This window comes from Gymnodraco acuticeps, unplaced genomic scaffold (genome assembly GCF_902827175.1).
Source record: "Gymnodraco acuticeps unplaced genomic scaffold, fGymAcu1.1, whole genome shotgun sequence".
NCBI lineage: Eukaryota > Metazoa > Chordata > Actinopteri > Perciformes > Bathydraconidae > Gymnodraco > Gymnodraco acuticeps.
In genome coordinates this window covers 224,492-244,889 of record NW_022990088.1, presented here as the reverse complement: position 1 = coordinate 244,889, position 20,398 = coordinate 224,492, and the positions used below count along the sequence as shown (strand labels likewise).

At 41.7% G+C, this 20,398-nt stretch overlaps 1 protein-coding gene across 6 annotated transcripts in view; it reads left to right on the top strand.

Annotated features, from left to right (window-relative positions):
• Positions 1-8,499, top strand: part of rif1 (replication timing regulatory factor 1) — a 35,641-nt gene extending 27,142 nt beyond the window's left edge. For 3 of the 6 annotated variants that reach the window (XM_034216331.1, XM_034216332.1, XM_034216330.1), the window contains exons 27-36: positions 720-862; positions 953-1,042; positions 1,127-1,184; positions 1,974-5,240; positions 5,330-5,458; positions 5,551-5,637; positions 6,567-6,679; positions 6,766-6,916; positions 7,048-7,171; positions 7,695-8,499. In XM_034216331.1, coding sequence (XP_034072222.1) covers positions 720-862; positions 953-1,042; positions 1,127-1,184; positions 1,974-5,240; positions 5,330-5,458; positions 5,551-5,637; positions 6,567-6,679; positions 6,766-6,916; positions 7,048-7,171; positions 7,695-7,969 — 4,437 coding nt within the window. In that variant the 3' untranslated portion in view covers positions 7,970-8,499. The remainder of the gene's footprint in view (positions 1-719; positions 863-952; positions 1,043-1,126; positions 1,185-1,973; positions 5,241-5,329; positions 5,459-5,550; positions 5,638-6,566; positions 6,680-6,765; positions 6,917-7,047; positions 7,172-7,694) is intronic. The other 3 variants (XM_034216333.1, XM_034216335.1, XM_034216334.1) reach the window with 3 other exon arrangements.
• The last annotated feature ends 11,899 nt before the right edge of the window (positions 8,500-20,398 follow it).

Below are 20,398 nucleotides of genomic sequence, written 5' to 3'. Positions count from 1 at the left end.
TTTAAGACACGGACACGATTGCTCTGTTTCTTATAGTCTCACTAAAACCAAAGTGTGTACATAAACCAACATGCATGCATACTGTGAGATGGATAAACACATGTACATATTTAGACAAATTAATGAATGTCTCATCTCGGGTGTTTCTCACATTATGTATTTGAAGCCTGATTGAAACATTTGATAATAAGAAAAAGCTGTTCACATGCAAGCCAAAAGGGTATTTGCACAAAATGTTAAATATTTTCACCATGATATATATTTTTTATTTAGCCTTTATTTATACAGGTGTAAAATTTCATTGAGATACAAGGTCTCATTTTCGAGGGACCTGTCAGTGGTAACACTACCACACACAGTTACAGACAGGACACTAAACACAGAGGCAACACTAAAATACAACATCGTAAGAAAAGTAGTCATTGAAATCCATATATGGATAGGATGGTGTATAATGCACTATGTGTTGGCTCATACTTACTTACATATTTCTTTACCAGTTGCTTTGCCATCTTTTTATTACTAGCAATGATATTCTTTAAGATGTAGTGCTTCAAAAGATGTTTAAGTAAAATAATAAATCTCCCGTTCATTTAAAAATGGAAAGCACTTTGTTACCATGTGAGGACAAGTTTACATTGGCTACACAGTATATTCAATTTTCTTTCTAACTATCTCACCATTGCACAACTCTGTTTCCATTGTTTTCTCTACAAAAGACAAAGCTTGACTTTGGCTCCCCGAAGCCCCCCCGCAGAGGAGTTTTGGACGAAGAGGCCTCCATCGACTTCGTCTTTATTCCTCCTGAGACCAAGGAGCGAGTGCTGACTGAGCACCAGAAGGAGGTGAAAAGGACGAAAAGGTCAGTTTTGTCCTCTTGTTTGTTTACATGAGTCAATCAGCGTCCATGTTGTCAGTCTCGTGTAAATCTAATGTTTTCTTTGGCTCACAGGGTCGACATCCCTGCCATGTACAACAACCTTGATGCGTCTCTGGATACGACGGTGTTCACCCAGTACACCCAGAGCCAAGAGGACTCTTCGTAAGTTCTGAGTGTCATCAAGAGAAATCCCTGCTCTCTAATAAAAACTCAGCATTCATAAACTAAAACGTTTTTCCCCCACAGGGACAAACTGGCATCTGAACAAGCTGACAAGGTTACAGATGAGGAGGCTACTGGCAAGGTAAGGAAACACACTGACAGGAAAGACTCCACAGGGGTCTGCTAAAGCCAGAATGAATAAAACAAAAACTTGTTTATTGGTACTTGCAGCTAAAACACAGCTCTTATTTATTTGAGAAATGTAAGTTGGAGATGTTCCCATTAATGAATTTAACACTGCTACTACATAAATAATTGGAGCTCGAACAAGTGCATTTGTGCATATACCAGCTCACAAATTATAAATATCCAGGAAGACTGCTGACCAACAAGGCAAAATACATTTTAAAAAGCAGGAATCGGGTCATTCGTGTAACAGTTTCTGATCAGGTTTCCTAACAGGCCCTCCAACTCTTCCTGGGAGATCTCAAGCTTTTCCGGGCCAGATGTTTAATCTTTACATAATGTGCTGCTCAAGAGTCTCCTCCCTATGAGGCATCCAGGAGGCATTATAATCAAATGGGGTATTGTGAAATTGCATCAGATTATCTCCCATATGTTCTGAAAAAAACATAATTTGAAATGGTACACCATCTTAAAAAAAACTGCTTCAGAACATTACATTTATGGAGAGTTTTTTCAACACGCAGAATATTCTTCTTCTTTTTTAATGACAGACAGTTATTGAAGCACTTCAAAGCTTCAACAGGAAATGCCTATTATGACTTGGCTTTCATTTGGAACTAGAACTACATTCTTCATCACATTGAATAGAAAAAATTCACAAGTTTGCATTTTTTTACACTTAAAAAAAACTTCTATTTTGTCCTTTCCACACATATTTATTTACTTTTCACTTGGTTTCTTCCAGGTTCCTCAGGAAGATGTTGAAACAGAGGAAGACCATGACATTCTAACCAAAGACACTCAAGACTATGCCAGTCCAAAAGCGGTAGATGCTATGCCTGAAAACCATATTCAGGGAGATATGATTCATGAGTCCAGAGATGTTTCGATGGAGGACGATACCATTAGTGATAGAGCAGAAGACTTGGAAATGCAGTCTAAAGAAGGCCCAAGTCCTGACATCTCTGGTTCTTCAGATTTGGTCTCTGGGACTCCTCAGAAACAAAACAGTCGCCGTCAGTCCTTCATCACTCTGGAGAAGTATGCTGAGGGGAAAGCTGGTAGTCCCAGCAGTACTTTCACAGGTCCCCTAATAAAGACCTCCGATAGCCAAGAACGTTCCAACGCCAGCAAAAAGTCGTCCTCTCAGGTTTCACAGACATCCACTAGTCCTGAGCCCCAAGGTTCCCAGTCCTCTCAGACAGGGAAAGTTAAATCGGCGAGTCCTATGACTGACGCTTTTGAGTCCCCTGTAAGACCAAAAGACTCTAGAAAAAGAACTGAGCCAGTAAAGCTGACTATGAGACTGGCCAGCGACCCAACAGAGGACGAAGACGTTATCCCCGACACCCAGACTGAAGGGGAGGACAAAGAAAGTACAAAAAGTACCTCGTCATCAGAGGAAACAAAACCCTCAAGCCAGGAAGAGGAATTTGATGCAGCTCTAGATGATTCTCATTCTTCTCTGTCTGAGACTTCTCAAAGCGAACTAAGACGTTCTGGGCGCCCCAGAGTCAGACCTCGGCTGCCTGGAGAGAGCCCTGAGAAACGTGAAGATAAAAACACGCTGTTGAAAAGGCGACGTTCTGGAGATGAACCTAAAAGTGATTCTTCAAAGTCGAGCAGGCCAAACACAAGAAGTACACAGGCTGCTGAGGAAGACGATGGCAGATTACGAACGAGGGCTCAGACGGACAAGAGTGAGTCAAACCTAACCAACTCTCAAAGAAAAGCAAACCAGAAGATCAAACTGTTCAACAATTCGGAGAACTTCCTTGAAGAACCTGAACCCAAAAAGCGAAGCACCAGAGACTCCAGCCAAACTGATTTGCTGGCTGATAATGAAAGTCAGTCACAGGGTAAACGAAGGCGGAGGAGCAAAGCATCGATGGAGAAAAAGGATTCGGCTGACGTTGTAGAACAGGCTAATAAGGATGAGGAAAGGCCAAAGAAAGATTCTCAAATAATCACTCCTTCCCCTCAAACTAGTGCCATACCCCAAGAGATGGAGATTGAAGATCAGACCAACAATGACATCGATTCTCAGACTGTACAAGATGGTGAAAAGCTAGAAAAAGACTCTCAAATGATCGCTTCTCCTCAAATTCAGGGCCAATCCGAAGGGTCCGAGCTTATAGAAAAGCCCAACAATGAAAAGAAAGATTCTCAGATAGTCGCTTCTCCTTCAACTAATGACGAGTCCGGAGATACAACAGGCACAACAGAGAAGTCGGAGGTTAAAGATCAACTTAAGACAAGGGAAGCCTCAGATGATGACCGTAGTCAAGGGGACTCTCAAGCGATCACCCCCTCATCTTCTGAAAGCCAGTCTCGGCGCAGATCCGGAAGAAGCAAGGCATCATCTGAGGCAACGGGGTCTGAAAGTAAAAGTGAGAATAAGGATTCATTAGAAAGGCGGAGCAGGTCTAATTCTCAGGCTTCACTGACAGCTGACAGTCAGCCGGAGGCCAAAAAGAGAGGTAGGCCCAAAAGAGTACAAGAGGATCCCTCAAAGTCGAGTCCTATCTCAACCCCAGAAAGTTCTCAGTCTTTAGATACCGCCAAGTCCTCCCAAGGCCTTGGACGCAAATACGTACGTAGAACTTCTGAAGTGTTACCAGTCGCCAGTACAGAGTCTGAAAGCCAAAAGGCCAAAGAAGATCCCCCAATGCCCAAAAAGAGGGGAAGGAAACCTCGACTGTCTCTTCCAAGTCCTCTCACCGTTGAATCTAAAGAAAGCCAAATTACTAACGATATGGTAAAAGGTGATTCCGATGCTTCTCAAAAGGCAGAATCACAAAGTGTAGAAGCTAAAGCAGACTTGGAGGATTTAGAGAAATCGCAGAATTCTGAATCGCTCCAGATAAACACTGAAGAGCAAGGTGACGCAGAATCACAGATGGAGATGGAGGTTGATGCTGTTGACAACACAAAGGAAAGCCAATCGCTCACCGCTTCAGCTCGCAAGGAGCAAACTCAAGTTACTGAGATGACCTCTTCACAGGAAGGGGACACTGGAGACTTGCCCTCTGCTGATATGCCTGAATCAGCTGGAATCAGTACTGAACAGAATCAAGAAGAGTTGCTATGTGACCCTTCTGTTGAGGACACAGTGGAGGCCTCTGATGAGTTGATAGAAAAACTCCAGGCCTCCGAGTCTTCAGAGGAGAAAGCTGCTGAGCCTAGTGAGGAAGTTGCAGCGAAACAAGAGGATGATTCAGATTCAATGGATCAAGAACCTCTAGTTTCAGCCGAGGAACCGGATGTCGTTTCAGCCGAGGAGCTGAAGGTCGTTCCAGCCCAGGATCTGGAGGTCGTTCCAGCCGAGGATCCGGAGGTCGTTTCAGCCGAGGATCCGGAAGTCGTTCCAGCCGAGGATCCGGAGGTCGTTTCAGCCGAGGATCCGGAGGTCGTTCCAGCCGAGGATCCGGAGGTCGTTCCAGCCGAGGATCCGGAGGTCGTTTCAGCCGAGGATCCGGAGGTCGTTCCAGCCGAGGATCCGGAGGTCGTTCCAGCCGAGGATCCGGAGGTCGTTCCAGCCGAGGATCCGGAGGTCGTTCCAGCCGAGGATCCGGAGGTCGTTCCAACGGAGGAAGAAGGTGAAGACCTTGACACTACTTTCGGTGAACAAGTCTCTACCGAGTGTCAAAATGTCATCGATGATTTGTCAAAGGATGAAGAACAGTCCGCCTCCAGCAAAGAAGGCGAATCAACATACCAGCACACAGAGTACACCAGTGCAGAAAGCGCAATTTTAGAGCGTCAGTACGAAGAGGAATCTCGAGCCCTCCACAGTTTGAACGATGTTGTCGCAAATTTGGATGCTGCTCTGGCTCAAGTTTCTCCAGCGAAGCAGAAGGACCTGGAGGCTTTAATGGCGGCAGATCTCGGCCAAAGCCCCAGCAGCAGGACCAGAGGAACCTGGTCTCCTACAGCCTCCCCATCCACAAGTATCCTTAAGAAGGGTCTGAAGAGACCGCTCGAGGATGAGACTCCCTCACCCATTATCAAAGTAAGTGACAACACGCTGGTGAAATTTGAAAATGGATAATTGGTTTGTAATGTCAGTGAAAGTAAAAAAAAAATATTTCCCATTTGCAGTCGAGGCGTGTGTCTTTTGCTAATCCGATCCATCATCAGGAAATTGCGGACGACATTGATCGTCGCAGCCCTGCGCTCAGAACCAGCTCCCCGAGAAGAAACAAAGGCAGCTGTATCCCTCAGCCAAAGGTATTAGTGACGCGTTTGTTTTACTTCGCCTTTTATTTCTGCACCACATGAACCAAACTTCAATCCAACAACCCTCCTTCTATTTATTCTAGTATGTCACGACTCCAACAAAGGGCCTGCTGATCCTGAGTCCCAGAAATCTGCACAGTCCAGGCTACAAGAGCTCCAAGAAATGCCTGGTATGCTGCAAAACCAAAACTTGACTTACTTGTAGCTATAATTTGGCTTACACAACTTGTAAGAGAAATATCTGGCTCTAAAAGGTGGATTTAGTGATATCAAAACACTTTTAACAAATGTAGCCCACTAGCTGTCTGTCCTCTTATTGACATGCACTGACATAAAATGTGCTGATTAAACACGGGCGTGGATCTGCTTGGCCTAAGTTACTCGAACTAAGCTTCAAGGGTTTTAGCGATTGTCATTTTAATAACATTCCCACCTGCCTCCACTGTAACGTGTTAAGTCGTAGTTGACAATTGTTGTCTCGACCTGTAAACAGACTTTGATTTGTAAAATTGGTAAACTCCCCCTTTTTTTTAAATGAGCTGTAAAAACAAAATGAGTGGGTCGCTGTAGGGCTGCACAGTTTTGGGAAAAATCTAATTGCGATTTTTCTGACAAATATTGCGATTCGATTTGCGATATTTGTTTTTAAGCGACCCAACGGAAGTTTATCGTGAAATGCGGCCATATCTCCGGCTAGGAAGGTCGTATTAACGTGCTCCCGTCTCTAGCACCCCCGCAGCCCGAGCTACGAGTGAAAGAACTAAACATACATGAAACTTCTGTTGGGTTGCTTTAAAGTCAAGCTTCAGTTTAAGATTCACCCTGTAATAGAAACATGTGATGGAGCATTACTAACCTGACTCAGATGGTTGGTTTCACCAAAGCATCTAAGGCTCCGTTGGAATGTTGAAAAAAAATCGCAGGCTTTGCGATTTCATAATTGCATCATTTCAAATTTCGATTTAAAATCGATGAATCGTTCAGCCCTAGGTCGCTGCAGAGCTGGATAATAATGTTCTGTGATGCATCGTCGCAGGTGTTGGTTTACAGTTAGAAACGGTTGTCCTGATGGTAGATGCAAACTTGTTTGTTCCTCTAGATTTCCGAAATGAGCAAGGATCGTCCCGTCTCCAAAGACTGCATCTACCCTGCTCTGGTCGGCTGCTCGGCGCCAGTAGAAGCTGTGCTGCCGCAGATCTCCTCCAGCATGTGGTGAGTCAAGTAAATATTTAACCTTCCTTAAATATATTGTTTTATCAGGTGCATCTGTTTGTAACTGCTGCCGTTTCTCCTCATAGGTATCGGGGTTTCGGGAAGCTGGTTCGAGCCAGAAACATAAAAACTGTCGGCGACCTCAGCGCTCTCACTCTCACTGAAATCAAGACTCTACCAATTCGCTCCCCGAAGATCTCCAACGTCAAAAGGGCGCTAAAGAACTACGAACAACAAGTAAGCCAGGGGAATCCAAAGTTGCAAAAGCATTGATGTCACACTGCATAAATACAAACGATACCGTTTTACAAAACAAACGCATAAAGGTATAATTCTTGTATTTGACCTTTTGGATTATTCTCTTCCAGCGTAAAGGACGAGGCTTTGATGAGTTGAAGAGTTTGGATGACTTGGAGATGATGACCTCTGAACTGGAGGAAACCAGTGCTCCTCAGAACCAGGATGAAGACGACAAGACCTCAGAGACGCTAGGTGTGTAAAAACTCTTTATTAAGTCGGTTTGTATTCAAAGGTAAAAGTTGGGGACAGTAGAAGCTGCTGGGACTCCCAGCAGCTTCTACTGAAGCCTTCTGAGTAAATCGCCAGAACGCCGACACCTCCTCATCTCCACCGCTCCCATGTTTTCTTTTGTGTTGCCATAAGTTAGTCTCTCTGCGTTTGTGCGCGGGGCTAATGCTAATGCTAATGCCAGCAAATACAATGGCGGCTTCACAACATTTTCAGAGTTTTACGGGGCGTGGTTTGCAATCCGCCCAGCCAATCAGAAATGGGAACCTTTTTCTCCCATGAAAGTACCTGCTCTCTAGCAGGGACTGAAAAGGGTGTGAAAAGATTCTCATGAACTAAGTTCTAGTACCGGATTTCTTTGGTGTGAACGCAACATTTCAAAAGGAACTATACTGGGAAAAGTACTCCGGTGTGAAAGCACCTATTGAGTATTTATCAGAAGGTCAAACTAATGTTTAACTTTATAAACGTCCTCTTATTTTTGCAGCTACAGCGCTGATAGACGAGCCGCTTCCTGCTGACGGTCCCATGGAGGACGACTGCCCCAAAAACCTGACTCCTGACACACCTGCCGGAGAACACACACCTGCAGGACGGCTGCAGGCGGAGGTGGAGGCTCTGAGCTACAGCATGACACCACAGGAACTTAATAACTGCTCCTCTCAGCAGCTGGTCCAGATCCACGATCAGTTATCGGGCATGATGAGGAGCGTCGTGGTCGAGCTGCAGACGCGAATCTTCGAAAAAGAAGACAAACGCTGACAGCAGATGTTGAAAAACACATAAAGACAGATCTATTTAAGCTTCAACAAGACTTGTTAAATTGACGTATTTAACAAAGAAAGATTTTATGCTTTTAACTCTGAATGCCTGGTCTCATCACCTTACTTAAAGTGTTTTTTTTAATAAATGCTAGCAGCACTTTTTTAGTATTTGTAGATTGGGCTGTTGGATAGTTTATAATGAACTCAAAGGGAAGCACAGTCACACTTTTTAAGCTGTATTATTCATATTACTAGTGTCCACATGAATGGCTTCTTGCTCCTCTTAACCAATGTTTAAGTTGTGTACATAAGCTTCCCTCATTTACATCCATGGGCCTGTTTTTTAGGCTGTTTACAATTCAACCTATCGGTGCTCTTGTATATTTTGTAAAATGTTCTGTAATTTCAGTTGAATGTATTTTTGCAGTTTTAAAGTCTTGAAGCAAACTTTAGATGGTAGTAGACACTTCGGTCTTTTTTATGGAAGCATTTAAAACTCCAAATAAAAAAAACTTAAGTTCAATAACATTAAGCTTTTTGTTTGATTTGAGAGAATGTTTATCAGAAGATCAGCAGACATACGGACAGCCTTGGGGAGGGATATGTAAGAAAGAAATGAAGGTGACCCCAGACGTTTTCAACATTGATTTACCAATTTATTAAATTTTAAATAGCTTTAAATGGGCCCCATTATGCTAACTTTCAGGTTTGATATATTTGTATTTTGTGCATCTACTGAGACATGTTTACATGCTTCTGGAGGGCTTGGGGATTTTAGCCTTTGCAGACCATTTACATGCACAAAAACCTATTTAGCACAGGAAAGGGAAAACTCCAAAAAAGCATGATAGTAGGGCCTCTTTAAAGAGTAAGGTTTATCATATTGCATTGACAGGTGTTTTGTTTAAGTGATGGGATGTAGAAGTGCACAGGAAGCATAACGAGATTCCTTTCTTAGTGATTTAAATACAAATGATGGCAGACAAAATATTATTCGTTTTTTTTAAAAAGTATAGTCTAATATTTAAACATGTTTAAATTAAGTAGGTATCTTCTCAGGATAGTTATATCGTAACCTATTTTTTGCCTATTGTAGGATATACCTCATACAAGAGACTCATTTTGGAACATTTCCACTTGGTTATACAAGAAATCTGAATTACAGTAAAAAAACATAGCATTTTGAAACTTGCTTTCTAATTGGCTTAAAGGTGGGGTAGGTAATTCACTTCAGAAACACTTTGTTATATTCCATGGAATGCTCTTAACATCCCGATATGAATATATGAAATGCTTTGACAATAAATACATGAAAACATGTCATCTGTGGAAGCCGTGGCGCTGTAAAAAGCACGACCAATCTGAGCCGGCCCGGCTAAAATAACAGGATGGCCGACCTGCCTGTCAGCCGTCAATATATAATATCAAGTGTTAAATCAGACTTTAGTTCCACCTGGAGTAAATCCACAAGCTACCCTGCAGTATACAAAGTAATTCAAACTAGCTGCACCTTTACTGATATAATGATCAATCATTATAAAACATATATTATTCTGAAATGGACCAATCTGCACAATGAATACTTTTACTGTCGCTACTTTCACTATATTTTGATGATAATACTTTTCTACTTTTACTTGAGGGACATTTTGAATGCAGGACTTTTACTGTAACAGAGTATTTCTACACTCTGGTACTTCTACTTTTACTCAAGTACAAGATCTGAGTACTTCTACTTTTACTCAAGTACAAGATCTGAGTACTTCTACTTTTACTCAAGTACAAGATCTGGGTACTTTTCCCACCTCTGAACCAGAGTAACACATAGCTTTGTGGTTAAAAGGGACATTTAAAGGTCACCTATTATGCAAAATCCTCTTCTTCATGTCTCATCTACATCAACATGTGTCCCCTCTTCTTCATGTCTCATCTACATCAACATGTGTCCCCTCTTCTTCATGTCTCTTCTACATCAACATGTGTCCCCTCTTCTTCATGTCTCTTCTACATCAACATGTGTCCCCTCTTCTTCATGTCTCTTCTACATCAACATGTGTCCCCTCTTCTTCATGTCTCTTCTACATCAACATGTGTCCCCTCTTCTTCATGTCTCTTTTACATCAACATGTGTCCTCTCTTCTTCACGTCTCTTCTACATCAACATGTGTCCCCTCTTCTTCACGTCTCTTCTACATCACCATGTGTCCCCTCTTCTTCATCAACATGTGTCCCCTCTTCTTCATGTCTCTTCTACATCACCATGTGTCCCCTCTTCTTCATGTCTCTTCTACATCACCATGTGTCCCCTCTTCTTCATGTCTCTTCTACATCAACATGTGTCCCCTCTTCTTCATGTCTCTTCTACATCAACATGTGTCCCCTCTTCTTCATGTCTCTTCTACATCAACATGTGTCCCCTCTTCTTCATGTCTCTTCTACATCAACATGTGTCCCCTCTTCTTCATGTCTCTTCTACATCAACATGTGTCCCCTCTTCTTCATGTCTCTTCTACATCAACATGTGTCCCCTCTTCTTCATGTCTCTTCTACATCAGCATGTGTCCCCTCTTCTTCATGTCTCTTCTACATCAACATGTGTCCCCTCTTCTTCATGTCTCTTCTACATCAACATGTGTCCCCTCTTCTTCATGTCTCTTCTACATCAACATGTGTCCCCTCTTCTCCATGTCTCTTCTACATCAGCATGTGTCCCCTCTTCTTCATGTCTCATCTACATCAACATGTGTCCCCTCTTCTTCATGTCTCTTCTACATCAACATGTGTCCCCTCTGTGGAAAGAGACTCTGAAAGTTTCAGGAACAAAGATTCTCTCTCTTTTTGATCCATTTCTATAAAAACCTGTCTGAAAATGAGCTGATCAGATTTTGGCCACGTTATGATGTCATAACGATGTTTTGTCTTGTGTAACCATTAGCCAATCAGCAACCAAGGTAACCCCCCCCCCCCCCCCCCCCCTATCACCTGAATCTCCTCCTAGAGCACCATTGAGTTCTTTGTAACCAAATCTCTCTCAGAGGGGCGTGGGGAGGGGCTCCTTATTTTCATCTAAAGTAACAGACAGAGAATCAGCACTTTGGAAACAGGGCTGAAACAGAGGGGATTATGGGTAATGCTGCAATGATCTGTTTGGTGTTTCAGCCAATCAGAGACAGGCTCTGTATATATCCGAGACCTATAATAGATTGATGAAAAACACTATAATACCAACGCAGGACTGAATAAAACAGGAATAAAATAAGAATAAAACAAAATTCCATGTAGCCTATATATAGTGTCTTTTCTCCGGTTGACCCCCCCTGTGAGGACAGGTCTAAAGGATCCCACTGAGCAGTCTGATCAGTGTGAGGGTCTTGGCTGACAGCCTGGAGCGTAAATGGAGAGCAGTAATGATAATATAATACAATCTGACAGAAGGTGCCACTTTCTCCTTCCTCTGTTTCATCCTCTTTATGAGCGCCTGCTCTTTGGCTCGGTGTGTTAGTAATTATCTGATTATTCCTGCGGAGCTGCCAGGGCCTGCGCTGCACTTCCACTGTGTCTCCAGAGAAAGTCGGACTCAGCGTGCAAGCTTAGCAGAAAGAGCTGCTGGAGCTGGAGGAGGACCAGGAGGAGAAACGCTCCAACAGACGGAGCTGCAGGAGGAGAGGACACAGAGCTGAGGAAACACTGTGAGGTGAGACTGCAACACACACTGAGGTGAGACTGCAACACACACTGAGGTGAGACTGCAACACACACTGAGGTGAGACTGCAACACACACTGAGGTGAGACTGCAACACACACTGAGGTGAGACTGCAACACACACTTCGATGCAGTATGTGTCTGATATCTATCTATCTATGGAGGCGTGCGGCGCAGTGGGTTGTGCGTTGGTGTTAGGTGTCAGGGGGTCACAGGTTCAAACCCCACTGCAGTCAGCATGTCGTTGTGTCCCTCAGACACTTCACCCCAAATGGCTCCTGTGGGGATTGCCCACAGGATTGAGTATGTTAGTCGCTTTGGATAAAAGCGTCTAACAAGTGACATGTGATGTAATCTATCTATCGTCTTCAGATCATTTGTTTGAGTGGGTTAGCAGTTTTCCAAAAGCCATATTGATTGTAATTCACATATTGAGGGGCTTATTTTGTTTTTTTCAACATGTGTTGTAAATTAAATTCCAATCAGAGAGCACGAGGAATTAAAAAACTATATCTATCGGTATATTTAAGATAAAGTGAAAGTCTCGTTATGCCTTTTTTATTGCTTCAATTACATTTTCTGAAATATGAAAACTGAAAACAAGCAAAATTGCATCTAAAGTTGTTCAGATGTGCTCCTCACTGCCGCAGACTTCGACAGTATTTTACGACAATACGAGACTTGATCCGTGATCTGTGTTTTGCAGAGCAGGCATTTCCACCACCAGCAAGCCAACAGCACCGAAAGACAGGAAAATCAATGTTAAAGGATAAAGGGTCTTATTTATTACAGCATTAGTGGAATACGTTCTAAATCTGTCTGAAAGAACTCGCTATTACACTAAAAAGCTGTATCTTATAAAGCGTGCATTAATCGGCTGCGTCTCGTCCACTCAGGGTGTTTGTGGGTTTTCTCAGAAGAAATCATTCTCAATCACAACCGGGGAGAGATACATTTAATTACATGAATGTGGGGGTTTATAAACAAGGTCGTATCAGATCTTTAGAGAAAATATAATATTTGAAACCTGCAGAAAAACATTATGTGGCCTTAATATGCTTTTTGGGGTTTTCCTCCCTGTAGTGTGTTATACAAGTTTTTGTGCATGTAAATGGTCTGCAAAGGCTAACATCCCTGTCTCTCCCACACACACCCCCCTGCCTGAAACGCCTCCATTGGACTCCTTTGTTTACTTCCTGAACATAGTGACATCACTTTGTTACACTCGCGCTTCTATTGGCTAGCGCTCCAACACATTGTGCATGATGGGCTAAGGGGCGGGACATCTCTAAGCGGTTGACCAATCACAACAGAGCCGGCCAGCTAACCAATCAGAGCAGACTGGGCTCTGGTTTCAGACAGAGGGTGAAAAGAGGTGCTGCAGCACAGGCAGTATGAGAACAATAAAGAGCTTTTTGAACATTAGAGCATGGAGACATGTCCCAGTAGAGACACTAAATACATAGAGAATGCAATTCCTGCAGAAATTGCTAGTGGGAATGCTTTATGCTGAAAAGCTGCCGCTAAACTGCTATGCTGAAATGTAATGTGTAAGAAGAAAGTGCAGAATTTAGATTGAGATGATACATGAACACTGGGGGCTTGGATGTGTGATGAGAGAAGAAAGTCAAAAGGCTTTGGAAAGCAGCAGAATATTTGAACTGCCAACTTTTGAACTAACTTGATGGCGAATGATCTGTCGCCATGCCAACGGCATTGTATGACATCCCATAATACGCTTAGATGCGTTGATGGCTGCATCGTTACCAAACCTGTGAAGTTTTGGGCCATTTGGAGCATTTGAAGTGTGCTTTTTGTGTACTTTCGGGTCAATCATGTGGCCTTTTTGGCAGATGAACTAAAGGCTGCTGTGGGGAAAGATGAGGCTGAACTTACGATGGGGTTTAATGGAGACATGTTGAGAGTTTTTGTCACTTCGTGCCCTCAAGAGGCATTTTGTTTAATTATTTTGCTTAATTTTTTTTTTATCATTGAAGCTACGAGATGTTTCCCTACGTTTGTCATGAAAAATGATGTCTCAGGAATGTAGGGTTTGGGAATGATGGCAGGTTTAAAAGTGAAGTGGTGTGAGGCGCACAACCTGGAAATGATCTTTGACCCCAAGTCAGTAGGTGATCACAGCCCGTCCTTATCAACAGGGAGGGAGCAGGTTTCACGTTTTAAATATTTGGGGATTTATTTTGATGCTCAGTTAGGCTGGGCCCATCAGGTAGATCAGGTGGATCAGGTGGATCAGGTATGCTCAAAGATAAGCCAGCACCTGCATTTCCTGCGTCGGCTCAGGGTTCGTGGAGTGGATACATGCATCGTGTTAATGTTCTACAGGACAGCAATTGAGTCTATTATCCGTTATGGCATCACAACATGGTTTGGTAACTTGTCAGTTAAATCTAAATCACAACTCCAGAGCTTGATGAAAAGGGCTGGAAAAATAATTGGCGTGCTTCCACCATCCTCTCTTCAGGAGATGTTTGAGGAGATGGTGAGAAAGCAAGGCCGTAAATCACATGCGACCCCAAACACATCCTGTATAGAGAGTTTGAGTTGCTGAAGGTATAGATTACCAAACTGTAGATTGAACAGGTATAAGTTTTCCTTTGTTCCGCTGTCAATCAAGCTGCTGAACAGTCAGGAACAATTGTGATTCTGCTGTTAGGAGTTGTTGGGAGGTGCAATGTTTACAGTGTAGTTTGTGCAATCGAGAAGGTTAAATAGGGGAAGTGCATTATGTGTAAATAGGTATGGACACAATAGGGATGTGTGCAATAGGGAAAGTTCTGTACCTGTTTGTTTCTTGTTTGTTTCTTTGCCATGTGATATGTGATCTCTGCTCTGTATCTATGACTGATTGACCTGAATGTGTTATGTGTATTATCTCGATGCCCCAGACACATTTCTCCTAAGGGAGACAATAAAGCTTTATCTTATCTTATCTTATCTTAAAAGAAAATATGAAGGCACTCTAGCTGTGACATCACACTCTAAAATCTGAAGAAGGCCTCTTTACCAAGGTCTGAACAATGTTTAATATCTCTAAAAGTACGATTCAGATTTAAAAGTTGTGTTACACGAATAATGTCAGAAAGATGTGTAACATTTTAAAGTTGGAATGAGGTTTCCGAGTGAAAGTATGAATGAGCAGTTAGCAGTTGAAGTCGCATGAAGATTGTTGAAGTCTGAAGAGTTTCTCCATTGACTTCCATGTTAAAAATGTGATGAATTATGGGATGTATCTCTGGAATTATGAAAGTTATGAATGAGAAAAATAATAGCCATAGATTCCCGACCGAGCTGAACGTTTTGATGTTTGAACGGAGTTTCTGCGATGTTCAATGCGGGAGGAGAAGAGGGCCAAAATAACCCAGCGGAATAATAAAGAATTTTGTGCGTAGCATAGCAGTTAGTTAACTCAATTGTACTCAATTTTTTTTTTAGTCAGTTTATTGAACATGTCAGAAACAAAAACATACAGCAATAATTTATATATTCTCTTTTTTTCCTTTTTTTTTTCTCACTCAAATTAATAATTATAACAAAGTACAAAAAACAAATAATAACAAAAAAAAACAATAATAATTCTCAGATAGTCTGTCATGTTCAACAGGGGCAAGAAGAAGCTGTTCTGGTCCTCCCCCCTCTAGCATATATGTTCTTATAAATAACACATTAGGTCATCAGCGACATGTTTGTCTTGTTCATTTGTTTTTTTACAAAACAATCAGAAATAAATTACTTTTACAATTACAAGAAATAACAACAAATGGGATTTTACAGGTCTTGTTCATAACCATTCATGATTTGGCTCCTAAATAATACTTTCAGTTTAGACTTGTACAATATTTCAGTGCATGGTTACAGTTATTCCACAGACTAACACCTTTGGATGAGATGCAATGAAGTTTGGCATTTGTTCGTACGGGTGTTTTTTGAAAATGCAGTTTCCTCTCAACATGTGCATGCTTTCTCTCCGTGTGAAAAGTCCCTGGATATTATGAGGTCATTGTTGATTTGCTTTGAACATAATTTGAATAGTTTTATAATCAACCAGGTCTTGTAGTTTTAGTGCTTTTAGTTTGATGAACAATTTATTTGTAGGTTCTCTGTAGGTAGTTTTATGTATTACTCGTATGGCTCTTTGTTGCACGATGAAGATAGGATGTGTATTTGTTTTATATGTGTTCCCCCAAACTTCCACACAATACATCATGTATGGAAGTATGAAGGAGCAGTACAGCATAACCTGAGCATGAGAGGACATGGTGTCAGGACTCAGTGAGGATGTGTCCGTGTGTGTGAAGTTTCATATTTTTCACATCTGCTTGTTGTTGCAGGAATAGAAGCGATGCTGACTCAGCTGGTTTTGGGATGGACTGCCTTGCTCAGTGGCCTCCAGCCAGCTGCTGCCTCCATCACAACCAGTGAGTGAAACATGTGCATGATCACATATTTCCAGTGTATAAACAAAGGAGTACTGACAGAGCAGTCACATGATAACGCATATTGTCAAATTGTATCAGGTTTATTATTTTTTAAATGTGTGTCTGTAGGGTTACTGTCTAACAGAGGCAGCAGGGGGTCCGCTCCAAAGTGTCAAATCTTCATCTCTCCTCCACCTCCTCCACCGGTGTTTCCTACTGTCAAACGACAAGAAGAGCTGATGGTGACGGCACACACACACACACACACACACAACACACAACACACACACACACACAACACACACACACACACAACACACACACACACACAACACACACACACACACACACACACACACACACACACACACACACACACACACACACACACACCATGTATACATCACTCCGGACAACATCACATTGACTTACATGCATTTCCTGGAGACTTATCTTAACCTTAACCATAACCAACACATGCCTAACCATAACCCTAACCAAGTCTTCACCCTAAAATTAATGATTCCCCTTATGGGGACCTCCAATTTGTCCCCATAAGGGAGGTGAGTCCCCACACGTGACTGTGTAAACAGATGTAGGTCCCCACAAGTATAGTCACACACACACACACACACACACACACACACACACACACACACACACACACACACACACACACACACACACACACACACTCACTTGTCTGAATAAGGGTGTGTCTCTCTCTCTTCAGGTGGATATAACAGAACTCATCACAGGACCAAAAGGGGACAAGGTAGGGCAGACCTCAGTTATTAATACCACAAAACATAAATGAGTTATTTAACCAATCGCATGTGTAATTTAAAGTCCGTCCTGTTTTATTCACTCTTTTACTGTTTTCACATAATGACACTTTAATGGTGTTTATGTTTGAAGGGCTGCAGAGGACCCAGAGGACGGATGGTACAGTGAAACACACTCAGAACCACAAACACAAATGACTTTTTTCTGGATGTGAAACTGTGGAAGCTCTCCTTTGTGTGTTTTAGGGTCCACCTGGTGTGAGGGGTCCAGAGGCAGAACATGGAGTACAAGGAGCCATCGGTCAGCCGGGTCCAAAGGTCAAAGAAATAACATCAATCTTTCTAACCGTCCTCTGTCGTCTAAAATCTAAAATATGTGATATAACCTCTGTTTTAAAACGTTATTGGCCTGTGAGGCTAGGGATCCAGATAGTCTGCATGGTTTTACGAAGTTCCTTCTAGAAAATATCTGTGAAAACAGGTAGGGGTAAATCGTTTTATTTTTGGTCAAATTGTATCTTAATGCAAGCAACACCTTATGCTTATCACATTAGAACATTGGGGTAGTGGAGTGGAGTTACGCCCAGCTGGTGCACTCCACTCCTGGTGACCAAAAGACCATTTATTCAACTCTAACTTTTTCTTTAACAAAGTGGCTTAATGCAATATATGTCCATCAAGGATCCATCCTTGACAAATCAGGCCTGATAAATAAAATCTTTTGACACCATTCTGATCATATTGAGGACTGTTGCAAAATTCTGTATATTTATTTAGTTGACTTTCCTTTATGATTGTTATGTTGTGTTTCCACAGGGAGAGAAGGGTAACAGAGGCTGGAGAGGTCTGTACGGAGACATAGGAACTCCTGGGATGATAAAGGTACCGTCACTCAACTCCTGACTCATAAACATTGATCATATGCCGCCTGTTTTCATTTATATCACATGACTTTATGCAAACTAAGGCACAATTCAGTATTGACTGGACGTATTATCTGTATGTATAAGCTGTTATTTACACGTTAAGACACTGAAATGACATTTAGATTGCCAAATGGACCCTTTACCTGGTGCATATCGCTTCATCAAATCAGTTGACTTATAACTGCATTAAAAAGGCATGCCAGACCTACATACATCTTGCTTTTAAAACATTATTTTAAAGCAAGTCACCACGAAATGCACCTGAGTGCAGCCTCATATGCAATTGAATGTTTGTGGTAAAAATGATTAATATTAGTATTTATATTCACAGGGCAGTAAGGGGCGTAAAGGATTCAGGGTAAGTGACAGTTTTACAGCGTGTCTTTTTTCTGTTATTTTATTAGATAAGTAAACAGCACTTCAATTTATTGTTATACTATGTGACTTTTTTATTTATTTATTATATATAAGTGATTCTTTGTCTTTGTCTCTTTCATTTTTTATGTTCATTTGGAAAGTTCTTTAAATTCCCTGAATGTCAAAATGAGCAATAATACATGTGTTTTCTTAGCTTTACGGACATTATGGACTTTAAACACATTTTCTTTTTTAATTATTTTTTATATTTATATGTATTTGTACTGCTATGTTTGTAATTTTCTTTTTCTTAATGTTTTATGTGAGGGACTGCGGATGGAAAGTAGCTCAATCCGGCATATTTACACTTGCCACATTTCATGTTTTAAGTGTTCATTAAAGGTGGGGTAGGTGATTTTGGAGAAACCAGCTCGAGTGCGCTAGAATTAGAAAATACACAACCGGAGAAAATCTTCCCCTTCCTCACAGAGCCCCTCCTCCAACACACACGAACGCGCACATGACCAATGAGGGCACGAGATAAGTTTGTGCCCAGATGGAAGGCTGACAGGCAGGTAGGCCATCCAGTTACTTTAGCCGGGCCGGCTCAGATGATTGGTCGAGCTTTTCACAGCGCCACGGCTTCTTCCACAGATGAATTATTTGTATGGATTTTTTGTCAAAGCATTTAAGATATTCATTGCTATCGGGATGTTAAGAGCATTCCATGGAATATAACAAGTGTTTCTGAAGTGAATTACCTACCCCACCTTTAATGTGCAATGTCCCCGCCAAATAAATGGATAAATAAATAAACATTTAGTGGCATTTCTTGAGAAAACCACTTATTTTCATGATTAATTTCTAATCTTAATTGCTTTCCATCAGGGTGATAAAGGCGTGAGGGCAAAAAGAGGACCAGCTGGAGACATGGTGAGGAAAAGCTGTCTTTTATTTGCTGCTGCTGGAAATGTGACATCAATAAATGAATTCATGAAACATTTTGATGACTTCCTCTTCAGGGTGAGCCGGGCCGCCCTGCAGCGTCAGGAGAGAAGGTAGAACAATCATAAACTACATACAATCCCAAATGTATAAAGAAAGTGTAATCAGACAGTATGAAGAAGTTGACTCGTGATTGTGTTCTGGTTTTATGTTTCAGTATTTGTAAGCAACTGTGACTGAAAGAATATCGCTTTTATTTAACTTTTTCATGGTTATTTGATTTTTTCTTTAATAAGGGGCAGGTCAAAGAAGACTTTCTTCTCCCTGCTCCTTTCCACCATGCGCTATAAAAAAAACAAAAACAGTATGACATGTTTTGTAAAGTGTACATGTTTTAAAATAACTGCCTTGTGTGGAATAAACAAATACATATTAATGTGAGTCCAGCTGTGAAGGCATGCTGTTTAGCACTTTATAAATACATTTGACTTACTTACTGACTTGCTGTTCTGTTGCAGGGCGACCCGGGCCAGAGGGGGGGGGGCAGCGCCGAGGGGGGAGCCGGGACCCCGAGGAGACCCGGGAGCCAGGGGACCCTCGGTGGGTGGAGGCATACACACACATATTAGTATATACATATTCACATTGAAGGCTGAAGAGAAGCAGCGGTTTATGACCACACTCATCCTATAACTCCGTTTTACTCTAGTTTATTGGCATTATTCAAAGATTTGCTAATTGAGGATTGGTCATACCTTCTTCCATGATACTGGAGGGACACAGCTGAAGTCTCTGATTTAAGTCTGCCTAAGTATGGACGACGATTCCACTTTTTACTGTCTGATAATATAATGCAACCTCCTGTATCGGCCAATACTGATCTAATACATATTTTTTGTTCCTCTCTTAGACGACTCATATTTTAATAATACATTTGTATGGATGCAGTTTTCTGTATGAAACAAATATTGTACTTCCCTAAAGGCAGAAATTCAAAGCCCACAACCCATTAATGCAACACTACTGCTTGTTTTGATTGACTTTTAGCCACATTTTGATGAGTCAACATCCAAGATGTTACATTTTGTGCCAACTTTTATGTCTATGTATTAGGGCTGCTCGATTATGGCAAAAATCATAATCACGATTATTTTGGTCAATAATTGATATCACGATTATTAAATACGATTATTCATTGACTTTGGAAACATCCATTTATTGAACTTCAAAACAAATAATAATTTGAACAGTATCTTTTTAACTGTTTATTA